The following is an 18,102-nucleotide window of genomic DNA, read 5'->3' on the forward strand; positions in this document are numbered from 1 at the left end:
GTTAAATCTCATTGGTTGCAATGGCCAACTAAGCCAGTTTTCATAAATATCCTGCAGTCTCTCCCATGTTGCTGACGTCATGTGAACTACAAGATGACATCACCAAACAAATCCCTCCGGGCAGATCTCGAACCCCTCCCCATCTTCCTCTGTATATCCCTGTATTCTGTTGACGATCTGTCTAATGGACCAGGAGCACAGATATATAGTAGGAGAGTGTATACAGTGATTAGCCGGTTCTAAGTGTAGATCTCTGAAATGTAGCTTCATACTGCTCCCCCTGCATATAAGGAGTTGACAAAGGTGAGATGACAGGACAGAGGTGGAGAACGTGGAGACCCTGCAGTACTTTGTCACCGTTCTGTCATGGCGGCCCTTATACAGTTCCGTGTGCTGAAACTCCACCCCCTCTGTCACTGCAAAGCCAGGCATGATGGCAAATGTAGCATCATTTGGAAAAACATCGGGGGGGGGGGGAGGAGAGAGAGGGAATCAAAATGGCAGATAAAACCGGTATACACAACAGCATCTATCTTATTCTTTAATAAAGGCCCATCCTACACTATATAGCAGGGATGGCCAACCTGAGGCTCTCCAGCGGTTGCAAAACTACAACAGCTGGAGAGCCACAGGTTGGCCATGCCTGCTATATAGCAAAGAAAAAAAAAAAAAAAACTGAGTGCTTGATTAACAGTCATTTTCAACCATTTAAAAAGAAAGGACTTTTTTTGCAACTTATATTGATGGCCTAACCTGATGATACATCAACATTGGAATGGTGGGGATGCCACACAGCTGTTCTGCACTGGAAACACTCACTGGAGTTACACAGCCCCATCCATCGGGTGGTGGCCAGAGTTGGTTACTGCAGCGCTGCTCCCACTAAAGAAACTGGGAGCAATGCTGTAGTAATCAGCCCTGACCACTACACAGTGGACAGAGCAGTGGTGTTCAGCTGCTTGTTTCCATCCCACCCCTCGATCTGATGACCCATCCTAACAGTAGTCCCATCAATACAAAAATCCTATCGAACCCTTTTAAAGGGGTTTAGTGGGATTTTACTATTGATGTGCTATCCTCAGAGCTGGTTCTCGTCATTGTTGTTGACTGCAAGCAGGTGTAATTACAAGCGTCCAATTCACTTCTATGGGATGGCTTCTTCCTATTCAACTGAAGTGAATGGGATGGCTTCTTGTAATTACACCTGCTCACCACTGCGATGTCGACAGAGCAGGTAAACAATGAAGAGAAGGCAGCACTCGCACCCCCGCCAATCAGCTAGTTGAAGAGGTGTCGGATCCCCACCGTTCTGATATTGATGACCTATCCTGAGGATAGGACACCACTATTAAAAGCTGGACAACCGCTTTAACATAAAGTGCGAGACAAGAAGCTTTAAATAAAGGTCTTCACTACTAGAAACGGGTCCATTTTTTTAGTTTTTAATGAACTTGTAAACAAACAAAAATGTTGGAAATAAAAACATATCCCAGATCAGGTTTACAGTGATTACATTTCCTAAGCCACTCATAAGCTTTTAGTCAAAAGATGTTAACTAAGATTGTGACAGAAATGCTGCAGTTTGCTTTGTTATTTCCCATTCTCTATAGACTAGAACTGCCAAGTCGTGTTTTTAGGTCTGCACAGTCCTTTTTCTTAAAAACACAGAAAAGCTCAGTTAGATTATCTGCTTAAAATTGTAATCTTTGGTTACGTCAGGGACATTTATTGGTTTCAGATTATCAAGAAATGGCAGACTGCTGTGCATGTACATTAAGGAAGAGAAGCTGCTATGCCAGTCGATCCTAATAACCTGGAGCCACGCGGTCACCAGAATAACCATACAAAGGTGACAGACGAGATCAAAAGAAAGTTCTAGTTGCTCATTCACTGTAGGAACGCCTGCCTGGACAGCAAATAGGCCTTACAATGCAACAGTTAAGAATGTTTTAAGTGTACAACTTAAAAAACAGAGGTGAAGAAAAAGAAAAATCCGAAGAAACAATGGAGTATTCTCTTTAGACTTGGGTCGTCACAACTGTCTCTGGGGAACCAATTCGTGTTGGTCTTTTGAAGTAGAAGTCGTGAGCAGTGTAAGGTTCAAGAGGTTAACCATAGGAACAAAAATAAATTGGCATATGCACAATTTCTTCCACCACTCTGCTGAACGCCAGATAACTGAACCACCCAGTCCCACACTTTCTGGGGGAAGGGAATTGCAATCAAAGAACTGGACACCATGTTTCACTAATCTTAGTGATATTCACAATAATTAACAGCAGCTACAAGTCGGCACCTCGACGCCGCAGGTAGCCAGTTTAGACTGAAATTAAGTTCCTTTTACACCAAGTAAATGGTCTCCCACAACAGCTGGCAAGTGTACATATGAACTAAAAATCTCTAGGCTTTAAGGGAGTGACGGTCCAGCTCGTGCCAGGAACTGCAATGTCTGCTCCTTGCGTATTCAAAATCCTGAGGGAGAGAGGGAAAGAGACAAGATTTACCAACTCATACGGAGTGAAATGCAAAATGACATCGTTGATGACCACAAGCAAGACCAGAAATGACAGTAAGATAAAAAGAGGGAGGAAGTAGACCAATCATTGTACTTGACCACACCGGAAACAAGATGGTGGCTAAAAGGAACCCATTAGAGCCTTTTTTGTTCCTCCCTGAAACAGTTACCACTTGCTGACCATTTTACCAATGTAGTGTCCTTCAGTGACCAGGCAAATATAAGAATGAAATGCCTCTTGTGAGACCAACATGGGCTGCCTGCTCACTGAAGGATAAGATTACATCATGCTATTGAAAGTGGATTAGTCACGTCTCACATGCTACCCAACCTGCGGATGTTCACATGTCTTCAGAGACCTCTGCCGATTATAGGAAGCTGCAGTCTAATGACAGCACTGTGCTCACTAAATGGATGCAGCAGTCCTTTCACAGTCATGTCTTTCAGGCCTCTGGAGACATAAAAAAGCAAGCATGTCTGTACTGAGAGATGGGAGCTACAGAAAACAAGACTGTGGACCCCAGGTTGTGCACCCCATGCTGCAGAAAACAGGGCTACTTTTTTCGCACTATATTACAATCAGCAGTGTGTGGCAGGACTCAGTATCTTCATGCAAAAAGCGGTTTAAAGACTTGCATCACTGTATATGTCCCTTTCATCTTAAACTACTCAGAGATGCATAGGAGACATGACAGCTCTGCTAGGTTATCTATGCTACTCGAGGTGAAAGCACAGTATGATAGGCCCTGGGAAAGTTGAGCTTAGGAATAATGTGGAGTACAAAGCTGAAGAAATCATGAGCAATCTACCAGTTCTCTCCCTCACACAAGGGAAGCAGACAGTCTGGGGTGGGAAGAATACAGCCATGAAAAGGATTCACCAGTTTTTAATGGATCGTCAGCTGTCGTTGTGGCCGTAACAGCTGACACTATTGCTCTAGCTAAAATGCTTTGTGACCCACAGGCGTTAATATGATTTTCAGCAATCTAGAAGGCCTCAAGTGCAGAACCATGCACTGCTAGAAGTTCATAGTGCTGCATTATTACAAGGATACTAGAAGCAAGCGTCTTGTCCCATCAATAATACAAGGGAGGCATTGTGTGCACCCATGGACACAAGTGCCAATAAAACACTGTAGCTAGGAAACCCTGACCAGCAATGGAAGACCAACTCCATATGGTGCAACCAAAGGTGGAATTAAGGCAAACATCTTGGAAGGCTTCAAGTCTGCTTTTTCCTATGATGAAATGTTACTTCAGACACCAGTCACAACAAAACAGCTTCCTAGGAACAGCAGACATTACTGCTGTTATCACTACCACCAACAGGTCTGGTCAGCGTTACACGTAACCACAAACACACGCTGTTTGCATTGTTCTGTTGCCGAGTAGACCGATATACAGATTTATAGGAAACTATTCATTTTGAGCTCAGTAGAGACTAAAATAGAAAATTCTCTTTTCCTATAAAACTATATATCAGTCTGCTCAGCTCCTCCTGCTCTAGAACGTGTGATAAGTGCCCTTAACATTAATGCAAATGATAAAAATGTACGTTGTGGAAGCAATGACAGGCTACAAGCCAGTATCGTTTTTTAAACTTTCTGAATGTAACTAGAAATGGCTGGAAAAAAAACGAAGAGGTAACAGCTTAAAGCAAACCTTTCACCTGGATTTCACTTAGAGGATAACTGTCACATTTAGACCCTAATTTCAATTTTCATATATGTAGTTACTAATAACATGATATTCCAGAATCAGTTACTATTAGACTGACTTACCCCATATTTAATAAGATGCAGCCCTTAGCAACAAGTCTACATAAAACTGCAATTTCACTATTCAGTTAAGATGGCCGCCACTGCCCTCACCCTGAGGCTAATCCCGCCTGCCCTCACTAGCCAGTAACAATAGCCCCCAAAAGTGTCAGTAACCTCCCCCCTAAAGGGTTCATCTCCTGCAGCACAGAGGGGTCCTCTTACCACATGTTGCTTTCATTTATACACTGAGCTGATGGCAGATCTCCCTTCCCTGTTGTGCGCTGCTTCAACTCTGCATTCTCCAGCTCTGCTGAGTGAGGGAGCGTCTGCCAAGCGCAGGGACAGGGAGAAGTGCACACAGCCCAGGCACTGTTATCAGCTGCTGGGGAGGACCTGGCTTTAATCATTTACTTACAGGCCCTGGCTGTCAGTAATGTGACCTTGCACGCAGCCTGCTTCTGCCTCCTTCAACACAGAGGACGGACCTGCATAGCAACCTGATTTTAAGCACACGTAAAAGTAGGCAGTAGAGGGAACTAAACTGTTGAATTAAGGGGTAATTAAATACACAGTGAAAAGTTTAAATAGGGCAACCAAGGAGATATTAATCACCACAATCCAATACTCCAAAAAAAAAAAAAAAAAAAAAAAGAAAGACAGTTATCCTTTAATAAACTATCAAAAGTACCTAATAGATCATCCTCATTGTGTTAGCACACGGTCTTGTCACGCTTTTCTGGCATGTATATGCATGGGGAAAAAAAAAATAAAAAAAATAAAAAAAAAAGAATCGCCTTATAAAGTACTCTTCTCCAGCGCCACAAGTCACGGTAGAAGTCAAGGGGGTAGCCCTTCCCTCACTCCAGGCTGTAACTCCCCTGCCCTAACCCCGCCTCTAAGCAGTGTAATTGACACCCGGCTCAGTCGCCGGGAACGCGCTTGTACAGGCGGCACATGCGCCGTCAGACTCTAGCGCGATCCTGTAACTGAATCGCGCATGCGCCGTCCGATGCCTGTCTTCTCTTCCTCACGCGCGATTCAGTTACAAGATCACGCTCGAGTCCAACGGCGCATGCGCCGCCTGTACAAGCGTGGTCCCGGCGACTGAGCCGGGTGTCAATTACACTGCTTAGAGGCGGGCAGGCTCGGACTGGCTCACCGGGAAGCCGGTGAAATGCCCGGTGGGCCCCTTGCCTGTCTGCTTATACTGCAGCCAGAGCCACCAGCAGGGGCAGGGCAGTTGCTATACTTTCAGTTTCAGGCGCCTGGCTGTTATCAGGTGCTGGACTGCAGCACTGGCACACATATCATTTTACTTTGGTGAAAGGGACAGCACAATACCCTGCAGCGCTTGTCCCTTTCTCCAAAGTAAACTTCACCGACCCGACATGAGCAGACAGCTCCCCCCCTCCTCTCTGCAGTGTGATATTCCATCATGTGTGAGGAGGGGGCGGAGCCAGAGGAGCCGACAGCCGAGGCAGCAGGAGATAATGGAGACACTGCTGCTCTCTCTGAGTCACTGTGCCTCCCTCCAGTATAAAGTTCTCTTCTCTCACTGGTCCCACTACTCCACACAGCAGCACTGGGGTAAGTTACTGTGGGAGGGAAGTGGGAAGAGAGTCCTGAAGCTGCTGCCCCTGCACATCTTGTGTCCCTGTCCCAGCCCCTCACAGACCTTTCCCACCAACTATCTCACCTATACTTTATACAGGGCAAGAAGTTATGTCTCCCAGTGTCCCCCTCTTCCCTCTCATCAGTGGCATTTCACACTTTCCCAGCCCCTCACCCCCACATAATATGTAATGTCTCTGGAGCAGTGGCGTGCACACAATCCATGGGGCCCCGGTGCAAAACTGAACCATGGGGCCCCCCTTCCCGTCACCGCCCCCCCCCCCCCCCCCCCCCCCAACCTCCCTCCACCAGCAGCAGAGTTAGGCTCCATTCACACGTCCGCAAAATGGGTCCGCATCCTTTCCGCAATTTTGCGGAATGGGTGCGGACCCATTCATTCTCTAAGGGGACGGAATGGATGCGGACAGCACACAGTGTGCTGTCTGCAGCCGCAATTGCGGAGTGCGGCCCTGATTTTGGGTCCGCAGCTCCGCAAGAAGATAGAGCATGTCCTATTCTTGTCCGCAGCTTGCGGACAAGAATAGGCATTTCTATGGGGGCGCCGGGCTGGTGTGTTGCGGACCCGCAATTTGCGGGTCCGCAACACACCACAGACGTGTGAATGCAGCCTTAGGCTACTTTCACACCTGCGTTAGGTGCGGATCCGTCTTGTATCTGCACAGACGGATCAGCACCGATAATGCAAACGCTTGTATCCGTTCAGAACGGATCCGTTTGCATTACCACGAAAAAAAAAAAAAGATAATGCAAACATTACACTGAAAGTCAATGGGGACGGATCCGTTTTCAATTGCACCATATTGTGTCAGTGAAAACGGATCCGTCCTCATTGACTTACATTGTAAGACAGGACGGATCCGTTTGGCTCCGCATTGTCAGGCGGACACCAAAACGAATCTGCACAGACGGATCCGCACCTATAATGCAAACGCTGGTATCCGTTCAGAACAGATCCGTTTGGCTGCAAGCAGCGTTTTGGTGTCCGCCTCCAGAGCGGAATGGAGGCTGAACGGAGGCAAACTGATGCATTCAGAGCGGATCCTTATCCATTCAGAATGCATTGGGGCTGAACTGATCCGTTTTGGGGCCGCTTGTGAGAGCCCTGAAAAAGATCTCACAGGCGGACCCAGAAACACCGGTGTGAAAGTAGCCTAACTCTGCTATATTTCTGTAGCCTGCAACCTCTGACTGCCCAGTTGGGCTGAAACTACTACACCCAGCATGTTCTGGCAGTAATAGTAAATGGATATTGGTGCAATTCTGAGCTACTAGTCTATATAATACATAATATTATATTGTATTATATAGACTAGTAGCTCAGAATTGCACCAATATCCATTTACTATTACTGCCAGAACATGCTGGGTGTAGTAGTTTCAGCCCAACTGGGCAGTCAGAGGCTACAGAAATATAGCAGAGCTAGTTATAAAGCCAGACCCCATCAGACCCTACTCTGAGTCTACTCTGAACTCACTGACCATAAATGTGGTGAGCAATTATAAGGACCTTTTTTTTTTTTTTTACAAATCTTCACTTCCGAACCGGCACCAGCTTCTTCACGCTCTCCGGTGCCTTCTTCCTGCTGCGTCTCGGTGTTGTTGTGCGCCTGCGCAGCCTAGGGAAACGTTGTGTCCGGTGCTGCCGCCCAACAGGAAATGACTAGGCACGCTACACCCGCACGGGGAGGAGAATCGGGGGGGGGGAAACTCTCACTCAAGGAGGGTAGGGCTGGCCTGGCCTGGCACTACAGCGCAGAAACGCAACACTGGGTGGCGGGCCCCGGGTCGGCCGCCCGGATTAAGGCTGTTTCACACGTGCGAGTCCATTGCGGGAATCGCGCTCCGTGTGTGAGTGTGATCCTCCGCTCTAGACTTGCAGGAGCGCACGGCATTATCATGATTTATAATGCTATGTGCCTCTGCTTGGCCTTTTTTCCACAGAATCATACTGACCGCTTTATGTCACTATGTCCAGAGCGGAGGTTCACACTCACACACGGAGCGTGATTCCCGCAATCGACTCGCTCGTGTGAAACAGCCCTTATACAGGCAGGCACAGCACTACTGCAGGGCGGGGCCAGGGGTCCACAGGCGGCCGGGCCCCCTGGAGTGCCGGGCCCAGCCGCGACCCCTGTATGTACGCCCCTGCTCTGGAGGTTATATCAGTACTGGAGCGATATAAGAGGAGCGGCTGATATCAGTCACATAGGATGTAATGTCTCTGGAGGTTATATCAGAGCTGGAGCGTTATAAGAGGAGCGGCTGATATCAGTCACATATGATGTAATGTCTCTGGAGGTTACCGTATTTTTCGCCCTATAAAACGCACTTTTTTCCCCAAAAAAATGGGAAAATGCCCCTGCGTCTTATGGGGTGAATGCTGACATTTTTACAGGCTGCGATGTATACGAGAGCGGGGAGGGACTGGGTGCGGTCACTGTACTCCGGCCCCGCCGCTCCGGTGCTGCAATATTCAAATATAAAATGTCTCATTCAATTAAAAGTGATTAAACATGCCCCCCCCACACACACTTTTAATATTACCATACACCCTAACAGCCGGGCGGGCGGCAGCATAACTCCCTGATGTCACGTGCCTGCGCCGCCTACTTTATGAATCAAGCAGGCGGCGCAGGCAGTGACGTCAGTGAGTGACGCGCTGGCCGCCCGGCCTGCCTGCGTTGTACAGAAGCTGTTAGGGTGTACAGTAATATTAGGAGTGAGGGGGCATGTGTAATAACTTTTAATTGAATCAGACATTTTATATTTGCATACTGGAGCGGTGGGGGGGGGGATCTGTGGATGACAGTTTTATGGGGGACATCTGTGGATGGCACTGTTAAGGGGTGGGGGGGGTCTGTGGATGGCACTGTTATGGGGTGGGGGGTCTGTGATGGCACATATATAACAGTGCCACCCACAGGTCCCCCTCCATAACAGTGCCACCCGCAGGTCCCCCTCCATAACAGTGCCACCCGCAGATCCCCCTCCATAACAGTGCCACCCGCAGATCCCCCTCCATAACAGTGCCACCCGCAGATCCCCCTCCATAACAGTGCCACCCGCAGATCCCCCTCCATAACAGTGCCACCCGCAGATCCCCCTCCATAACAGTGCCACCCGCAGATCCCCCTCCATAACAGTGCCACCCGCAGATCCCCCTCCATAACAGTGCCACCCGCAGGTCCCCCTCCATAACAGTGCCACCCGCAGATCCCCCTCCATAACAGTGCCACCCGCAGATCCCCCTCCATAACAGTGCCACCCGCAGATCCCCCTCCATAACAGTGCCACCTGCAGATCCCCCTCCATAACAGTGCCACCCGCAGATCCCCCATCATAACAGTGCCACCCGCAGATCCCCCTCCATAACAGTGCCACCCGCAGATCCCCCTCCATAACAGTGCCATCCACAGATACCCCCCAATAACAGTGTCCGTCACAGATACCCCCATAACAGTGCGTCATCCACAGATCCCCCCCATAACAGTGCGTCATCCACAGATCCCCCTCCATAACAGTGCGTCATCCACAGATCCCCCCCATAACAGTGCATCATCCACAGATCCCCCATAAGGCCTCATGCACACGACCGTTGTTGTGTTCCGTTCCGCAAAATGGGGTTCTATTGTTCCGTGATCCGTTTCCGTTTTTGTTTCCGTGTGTCTTCATTTATTTTTGGTGGATCACCAGACATGAAGGAAAGTAAAAAAAAAAAAAATCAAGTTTGCCATGCAAATGATAGGGAAAAAACAGACGCGGACGCGGATGACAATCTTGTGTGCCTCCGCGTTTTTTCACGGTCCCATTGACTTGAATGGATCCGCAAACCGTTTTCCGTGGAAAAAATAGGACAGGTTATATTTTTTTGACGGACTGGAACCAGGGATCACGGACGCGGATGACAAACGGTGCATTAGCCGAGTTTTCAACAAACCCATTGAAAGTCAATGGGTCCGCAGAAAATCACGAAAGCGGAACAACGGACACAGAATAAAACAACGGTCGTGTGCATGAGGCCTAACAGTGCGTCATCCACAGATCCCCCATAACAGTGCGCCATCCCCAGATCCCCCCCCATAACAGTGCCATCCCCAGATCCCCCCCATAACAGTGTCCTTCACAGATCCCCCCCCATAACAGTGTCCTTCACAGATCCCCAGTAATAGTGCCATCCACAGACCACCATTAGTTCCAAACCCACCAAAAGCACACCTTTTGGTTAAAAATTTTTTTTTCTTATTTTCCTCCCCAAAAACCTAGGTGCGTCTTATGGGCCGGTGCATCTTATAGGGCGAAAAATACGGTATATCAGTACTAGAGTGTTATAAGAGGAGCGGCTGATATCAGTCACATGTGATGTAATGTCTCTGGAGGTTATATCAGTGCTGGAGCGTTATAAGAGGAGCGGCTGATATCAGTCACATATGACTGTGGATAGGTCATCAGTATCTGATTGGTGGGGGTCTGATACCCGGGACTAGGGATCGACCGATATTGATTTTTTTAGAGCTGATAACCTGTGAACTTTCAGGCCGATAGCCGATAATTTATACCAATATTTTGTGCATTTTCATTTTTGAAAAAAAATAAAAAAATTCCTACACAAATCTGTTGTTAAACGAAGAGATGCCATTATATATCTAAGATTAAATATTTATACTTAATATTTTGGTGTTTTTTTTAATTTAATAACTATTTCCCCCTTAGGGGCTAGAACCTAGATCCCTTGTCCTATTCACCCTAATAGAGCTCTATCAGGGTGAATAGGATGTCACACTCTCCCTGCTGCCCTGTGCATAGTACACATGGCAGCAGGGAGCTGACTATGGCAGCCAGGGCGTCAGTAGCATCCTGGCTGCCATGGTAACCGATCAGAGCCCCGCAATTACACTGCTTGGGCTCTGATCAGAAGCTGCCACTGCCACCAATGAAGATAACTTGCCCATTAATTCAAATATAGCGACACCTGACCTCTATGAGGGGTAGCTGCGATCCGCAACAGTTAACCCCTCAGGTGCAGCTATATGATTCACCCGCCTCCTATATTTGAATTAATAACTGAGTTAACATCATTGGTGGCGCAATGGCCACAGCCCCTCCCCTCCTCCTCCCCTCTTGCCTCTCACTGGTGTGCTGCTGAGGGAACATTGATCGCGTTGATAGCAGTGCGATCCATGTTCGCGATTCGTTATCGGCATATCAGCAAGGTTAGATGCTGATACCGATAACTTTGAAAATCCTGAATATCGGCCGATAATATCGGTAAATCCGATAATCGGTCGATCCCTACCTGGGACCACTGCCGATCAGCTGTTTGACAAGGCACCGGGGCTCCTGTGAGCCCTGTGTCCTTCTCTGTGATTTTTCTGGGCCATGTGACATCACGTTCATTGATCAAGTGGCCTAGGAGCAGCTCAGCCCCATAGAAGTGAAAGGGGTTGAGCGCGATACCAAGCACAGCCGCTATACAATGTACGGCGCTGAGCTTGGTGAGCTGTGAGGAGGCCGGGGCACTACTGCCAGCACTTCAATAAACTTATCCTTTTGAATATGCAGGAAACATTTCCTTCACTTTGGATATTGTTTAGGCTGGGGGACTGGGTGGTTCATCTAGGTCATGGAATGTCCACGTGTGACCGCTGTCCAAACTACTGTAAATAACAGATACAGTTATCAACTAAATGAGTTGCTTAAAGGGAGTCTGTCATCACAGTTTCACCTTTTTAACCCTTCCCATAGCTTTTGAGCAGCATTACAGTTGATAAAAACGTTACCTTTATAAGCAATCGTGGACTTATAAAACTGGCAAAAATCATCTTAGTAGGATATGCAAATGAGGGCTCGCAAGTGCCCAGGGGCGGCGTCAACCTCGTAGGTGCCCAGGCAGCTCTGCCTTATCGTCGCTTCCCCCCGCCCATCCTTTCCCTCTGCCTTATCGTCGCTTCCCCCTGCCCATCTTCTTACTTCTTCTTTCGCCGAGATCCCGCGCCTGCGCACTGAGTCCATCGGCCGGCGCATTCCATTCCTGGTATGGCATCACAGTAATTAATGCGCATGCGCCGGCTAACGGACTCAGTGCGCAGGATCTCGGCGAAAGAAGAAGTAAGAAGATGGGCTGGCAGAGGGAAAGACTGGGCGGGGGGAAGCGACGATAAGGCAGAGCTGCCTGGGCAACTACGAGGTTGACGCTGCCCCTGGGCACTTGCGAGCCCTCATTTGCACATCCTACTAAGATGATTTTTGCCAGTTTTATAAGTCCACGATTGCTTATAAAGGTAACGTTTTTATCAACTGTAATGCTGCTAGAAAGCTATGGGAAGGGTTAAAAAGGTGAAACTGTGATGACAGACTCCCTTTAAAGAGAAACTATTTGATATAGTGCAGTGCACAATACTGTTCTGTTTAGCATACTGTTACTGTATTGTGTGCTAAAATGCATACATTCATGTGTGCGAGACTGAAAAATGAACAAGTTATATCTCCAGCTCTAGGGTGGGCCCCCAAAATCAATTCCACTGGTGGGCCCTAGGCACCCCAGTCCAACACTGGAGGCGGGGTTACGGCAGGGGAGTTACAGCCTGGAGTGAGGGAAGGGCTACCCCCTTGACTTCTACCGTGACTTGTAGAGCTGGATAAGAGTACTTTATAAAGCGATTTTTCCATGCATATACATGCCAGAAAAGCGGGACAAGACCGTGTGCTAACACAATGAGGATGATCTATAAGGTACTTTTGATAATTTATTAAGTGAAATCCAGGTGAAAGGTTCGCTTTAAGGCTCCATTCACACATCCGTAATAATGGCTCCACATCCGTTCTGCAAATAGCGTAACGGGTGCGGACCCATTCATTCTCTATGGGGATGGAATGGATGCAGAGAGCACACTATGTGCTCTCCGCATCCGCGTTTCCAGAGCGCGCCGATCTTCCGGTCCCGAAAAAAATAGAACATGTTCTATTCTTGTCCGCAATTGCGGACAAGGTTAGGCATTTTCCATTAAAATGCCGGCGATGTGTGGTCCACAAAATGTGGAACGCACATTGCCAGTTTCCGTGTTTTGCGGATCCGCAAAACACATACGGATGTATGAATAGACCCTAAAAGGGGTATTCAGATTTTTATTTTATTTTTTATTTGTTCATACAATAGGAAATTATAGAATAGAAGTTCTACTTGCATACCATTCTTATAACAGGTATGGTATAGTGAGTCCTGTGTAATGCATCCATGGCATCAGTCATGTGACACCGTGCTGAGACTTGGTAGCAAGCGTTACATGACATACATGTGCTGGGTTAGCACACTGAACACTTCCTTGGGATAACTACATAGGACTAATTGTAGAAACCACTGTGGCTATTACAACAAACTACTTCACTGTGTGTTTACATGGCGGCCTGTTTCAGGTGATGTGTAAAATGGCCGGCTGTCTATGTGAAGTGATGTCGTTCATAAAGTTAAAACAAAAAAAAGAAAACAAAAAAAAAAAAAAAAAACCTTGATAAATTTTTTTTTGCCTTGCATCGCCATTTTGTGACAGCCAGAACTTTTTAAATTTGGGTCCATAGAGCTGTGTGAGGGCTTGTTTTTTACGGGACGAACTCTAGTTGTTATTGGTATCATTTTGTGGTACGTACGACTTTTTAATCACTGTTAAATTTTTTTGGGTGGTAAAATGACAAGAAAAAAAAAAGGGAATCATGTGGTTATCATTTTTCCCGGTTACGATGTTCAAACAGGATTTTTATATATAAAATTAATAGTTGACATTTTTTGGACATGTGATACCTGATGTTTATTTTTTTATTAATATATTTTTATGTAAAACTGGAAAAGGAGCGATTTAACTTTAACTCCCTTAGGGGGTTAGGACCTAGGATCTTTTGATCCCTTGTCCCATTCACCCTAACAGAGATCTATTAGGGTGTATGGCATTATACCGCACTCCCTGCTGAGCTGTAACTTGTGCACAGTTCAGCAGGGGCCTTACCATGGGAGTCCTGGAAAGCTTCAGAAGCAACTGGAACCCTGCGATTTAACTGCATGTATATTACAAAATTGTACACCTGCCGATTGTCTAAACAAATAAATGTGATCATTAAAACCAGAATACCTCTTTAAATGAGAATGTAATGCATGTCTTTCTAAAAGAAGCTAATTATCTGAGCTTAAAGAATACCTGTCACCACTCCTGAGATGCCTGTTTTAATAGCTTCATGCAATTCCCATGTAATAATTCTGGGGCATTATTATATTGTGCCATTTTTTTTTATTATTTCTACTAGAAGTTATGAATGAATTGCAAGCAGTCTGCAGTAATGGTACAGAGGGGAGGTAACCAGTTGGAGGTGTGTTCCTGCACACTGACTCTATCCAGTTAGTGCTGCCATTGTCAGTAGTCGTCTGATAACATGTGGAGAATGGTGGCAATTTGACAACTGCACAAACAAGCCTTTATAGGGTTTGGCATATCTGTTTCCAGGTCACTTAAATGATCTCCGCTCTGAATCCTTAGTGACTGGTTTTGCTCAGTCTCCTTCTGAACACTTATTTTGCATTATCCCAAGCCCTGGTCAGATTTCCACATTCTCACTTTTCGCAGAAAACGTCACCGAAGTTCACTGGCAGTGCAGCAGACCTGTGGACAGCAACATGTTTAATACGTGCTACAGGCACAAATGACCGCTGACCTGAGAACAGTTAAGAGTGAAGAAACAAAAACAGACAAAAAAAAAAGAAAAAAAAAAAAAAAAGGCAGATACTGGTCTTGCTCAAAACACATTATAAAAATGCATAAAATGTCAATGTGCACATTTAAGCAAAAACAAACGAATGGCTGACAAACAAGTTGAAGAGCTTGCGTGGGAAATTGTGACTTGTAGTATTAAACCAAGGATAAAAACATCCATAAATCCTACCAAGTGACATAATAACCTATGAAGTTACTGCATCTTTCTAACTTCTACTTGTCCGTTGAGCTCTAGTGGTGGCTTATCTCCCTTGTGCACAAAGGGCTAGAACTGTTGAAATTCAAAAGGCCTTATCTTTCAGGGGAGAACCCCGAAAACCCTCATGCACATAAGATAGCCAGACCAAGTGAGAGCTTTTTACAATGAAGGATAGGGGGATAAGGTGTACGCTAGATCTCCTAAAAGGAATGGAAGTATTTACTACGTCCCACCAACAGGTCTCAGTCAGGTCTGACACTCCAGTATACAAACACCATGGTGTTACATTCTGGCGTAGAAAAGATGCAATTTAAGGGCAGTCTTAAATTTTTAACTTTCGGACACCCTTGCCACCATTCCAAAAAGTGGGAGGAGGCAGCAGGTTTTGGGCAAGAGCAGATTATACCAGAAATTTACTCCAGCTCTTGGCTACGGTAGATTTCAGTTCTGGTTTACGGTCAGTAGAAGATGTAATACATTTATCAAGAGGCGTGCTGGGTTTTCACTACAACCAGTGCGTAAAACGCTGGTCTGAGTAAATGACCCCCTTGATTTTTTTTTTTTTTTACACTTAAAGTCCAAATAACTTAACATGTTTAATATAGTCACGATTTCCCAGCAATTTTCATAACAGAATTGAGTCCACCACCATATATTTTACAAACCAGATACCAAAAGGAACCTGAAGCATGGCACAAGACCCCTTTTGCAACAGAAAGGCCGAAAGGAAAAAAAATTAAAAATAGATTACAGCGAAAAGGAAAAAATCTGAGCTCCCGATAGTCCTTAAAGTGTTAGGTCCAGGAATGTGAACTAAAAGAAGGCTCCACATTCACACCACCAAAACTGGTCCCCACATTTGGAAAAGGGAGTTAATGCATGAAAGAGATGCAGTTAAGATGACCCCAAATCCCAGAAGATGAGAGATTTTTATATTGATACACAAATAAGTAAATTTGAATTTAAAGTTAGTAGTCAAATCTTCCAAGGACGTCTTTTTGGATATGCTTTTTCTCTTCATTTTTAAGGCCGAATTGGTTTTAAACCACCTCCTCGATCTAACACTCTGATTTGTGAAAATCCAAATTGAGCTTTTTTTCTTCACTAATAATAATTTGAGTTCCCTGAAACGTCTCTTGGTTCTTGGCTACTAACCTTTCATGTTACTCTTGGATTTGTCAGTTTGCTTGCCTGTGGGGGTTTGGGCTTGCTGGCCCTGCCCACTGGAGGAGGCCGCTTGCTGAGCTGCCTTCTGCTTCAACATTGTCCAGTCAAACGTGTAGTCATATTGGTGATTCAAAGTTCTGGAAAAGAACAAAACATGGAATCAGAAACATATATGCCTAACAACAGTCACATAAAATGTTCTACTGTCACAGTGTAGCAACAAAAAGTGGTACATGATGGATCCCTACAGCACCCGTCAGGGTCCCTTGGATTTCAGACAATGCAGTAGTACTTGATCTGCCTTTTTTTGCCAGAATCTGCAATGGAGGCTCTGAACAGAACCTCCACCACGGATGTGAACCTAGCCCAAATGTGAATAAAGAGACTACTATATATTCTGGAGGCGCATTGGTGGCATAAAAGGCAAGGCGGGGAGAGGGAAGGGAGAAACTCCAACCATGCTTAGAAATATGGACATATTTTAAACTGTGTCCATTAAATAGCATTTAGTGTCATAAAAGGAGACCCTACTGTCTTATTAATTATACATTTTGCAGTGGCTCAGTTAAATGTATGCTGCACATTCCAAACCTGAACAGAATTCGGAAGAGCTGCCTCAGATACATGTAGTCCGGTGCCTCTTCGAAACGCAATCCACGACAATAATTGAGATACATTGCAAATTCTGCAGGAAATCCCTGTAAGAAAATGTGAATTTAAAAAAAAAAAAAACCTTACTTGTGGCTTAAAAAAAATTGTTTTAGGTCAGTGTGTGCATATGTGAGTCCTACTGTAAAACAGATGTTCTTAAAATCGTATGGCGTCAACATACTTAAAGTATGTAGACACTATATAATCAAAAACTTCAATTAAATAAAGATAATAAACCCCTTTAAAGGGAGTCTGTAAGCAGTTTTGATTATGCTATACTGTTGACAAAGCTAGGTAGCACACTATAAAAATGACTCTTGGAGCTTCTCATCAGGAGTGGTGAGAATATCAAGTGTAATTCAGACAAGGGTGGGCTTCACCATAAAATGCTCTCAGCCCCACCATCCAACCAGGAGATCACTACAGCAGTGGGGCGAAGCAGCTCGTTGCAGAGAGCACTTCAGTGTGAAGACCAGAAACTGAAAATAAAACTTCACTCACCCTAGTTTTGGTGAGAAGACACCAGAAGTAAGTGTGTTCAGCCCTCTCTGGCCTCTATTAGTGCAGTTAACAGTTTAGCATAGTCAAAAGCACTGAAACTCCCTTTAAGGAGTTGCCATGTTCTATGTAAATGAACCTTAACCTATAATGGAGTTATGCAACTTTCTACCATATACATGTTGTGTTCCCATTTATGCTGTCCTGCTCTATGAAAGAAAGCAAACCACCAAAAGGACGGCAGTGCCAAATCTGTCACGTGAGACACTGGCAGTGCCCAACAGACCCCACTGAATGTTTTTGTCATATGCTGCTCTATCATGTCCAGGATTTTTGATGGAAGCTCCTACAGATGTGTATAAATCTGAAGACTAAAGCAGAACAGGAGAGACTGGCCATTCTGTTGTACAACACGTAGCAGATGCCCCTGCGCTTACGCATGCCAAGCATGTTGGGTCAGTCTTCTTAGCCATTCCCATTATATACTATAGATGCTCTCCTGGAGCTCCAGTAATCATTTTAGATACTTACCTTACACAAAACCTCAACAGGAGTAGACATCTTCTTTTCACTGATCTTTTCGTATTTTTGTTTCTTCGTTGCAGCCTGTGGAACATGTGGTTCACAATATAAAAACGTTGTGCATTACAATACTAGACAGGATGGACACAAGCATACGTAAACATAAGAGAACAGAAAACTAGGAGGGTGGAGGACAGGGTACATACATGACGCATCTATCTCATGAACAGAACATGGCCTACCTTCAGTCCCTGCCAAGGAAGGCTGGTTCTGTTGAAGTACATTAGTACATATCCTAGAGACTCCATGTCATCACGGCGACTATGGGGAAAGAAAGGAATAAAAAGTCAACATGGACATCTAGAAGAAAAGTACCTGGTCAGACATGGCTATTCAAACCATATGGC

The 18,102-nt window shown here is 45.6% G+C and overlaps 1 protein-coding gene and 1 long non-coding RNA gene across 6 annotated transcripts in view; one reads left to right on the top strand and one right to left on the bottom strand.

Annotated features, from left to right (window-relative positions):
• The first annotated feature begins 249 nt into the window (after positions 1-249).
• LOC120978341 lies at positions 250-2,904 on the top strand. The gene is made up of 3 exons (XR_005774091.1): positions 250-260; positions 859-861; positions 2,741-2,904. It is a non-coding gene; the product is annotated as an uncharacterized LOC120978341 (long non-coding RNA).
• Positions 1,421-18,102, bottom strand: part of CSNK1A1 (casein kinase 1 alpha 1) — a 34,158-nt gene continuing 17,476 nt past the window's right edge. For 2 of the 5 annotated variants that reach the window (XM_040406541.1, XM_040406544.1), the window contains 5 exons: positions 17,938-18,016; positions 17,705-17,779; positions 16,616-16,722; positions 16,013-16,161; positions 1,421-2,472 (listed from right to left, as the gene is read on the bottom strand). In XM_040406541.1, coding sequence (XP_040262475.1) covers positions 2,465-2,472; positions 16,013-16,161; positions 16,616-16,722; positions 17,705-17,779; positions 17,938-18,016 — 418 coding nt within the window. In that variant the 3' untranslated portion in view covers positions 1,421-2,464. Of the gene's footprint in view, positions 2,473-16,007; positions 16,162-16,615; positions 16,723-17,704; positions 17,780-17,937; positions 18,017-18,102 lie in introns of those variants that run through there. The other 3 variants (XM_040406543.1, XM_040406545.1, XM_040406542.1) reach the window with 2 other exon arrangements.

Source organism: Bufo bufo, chromosome 1, assembly GCF_905171765.1.
Source record: "Bufo bufo chromosome 1, aBufBuf1.1, whole genome shotgun sequence".
NCBI lineage: Eukaryota > Metazoa > Chordata > Amphibia > Anura > Bufonidae > Bufo > Bufo bufo.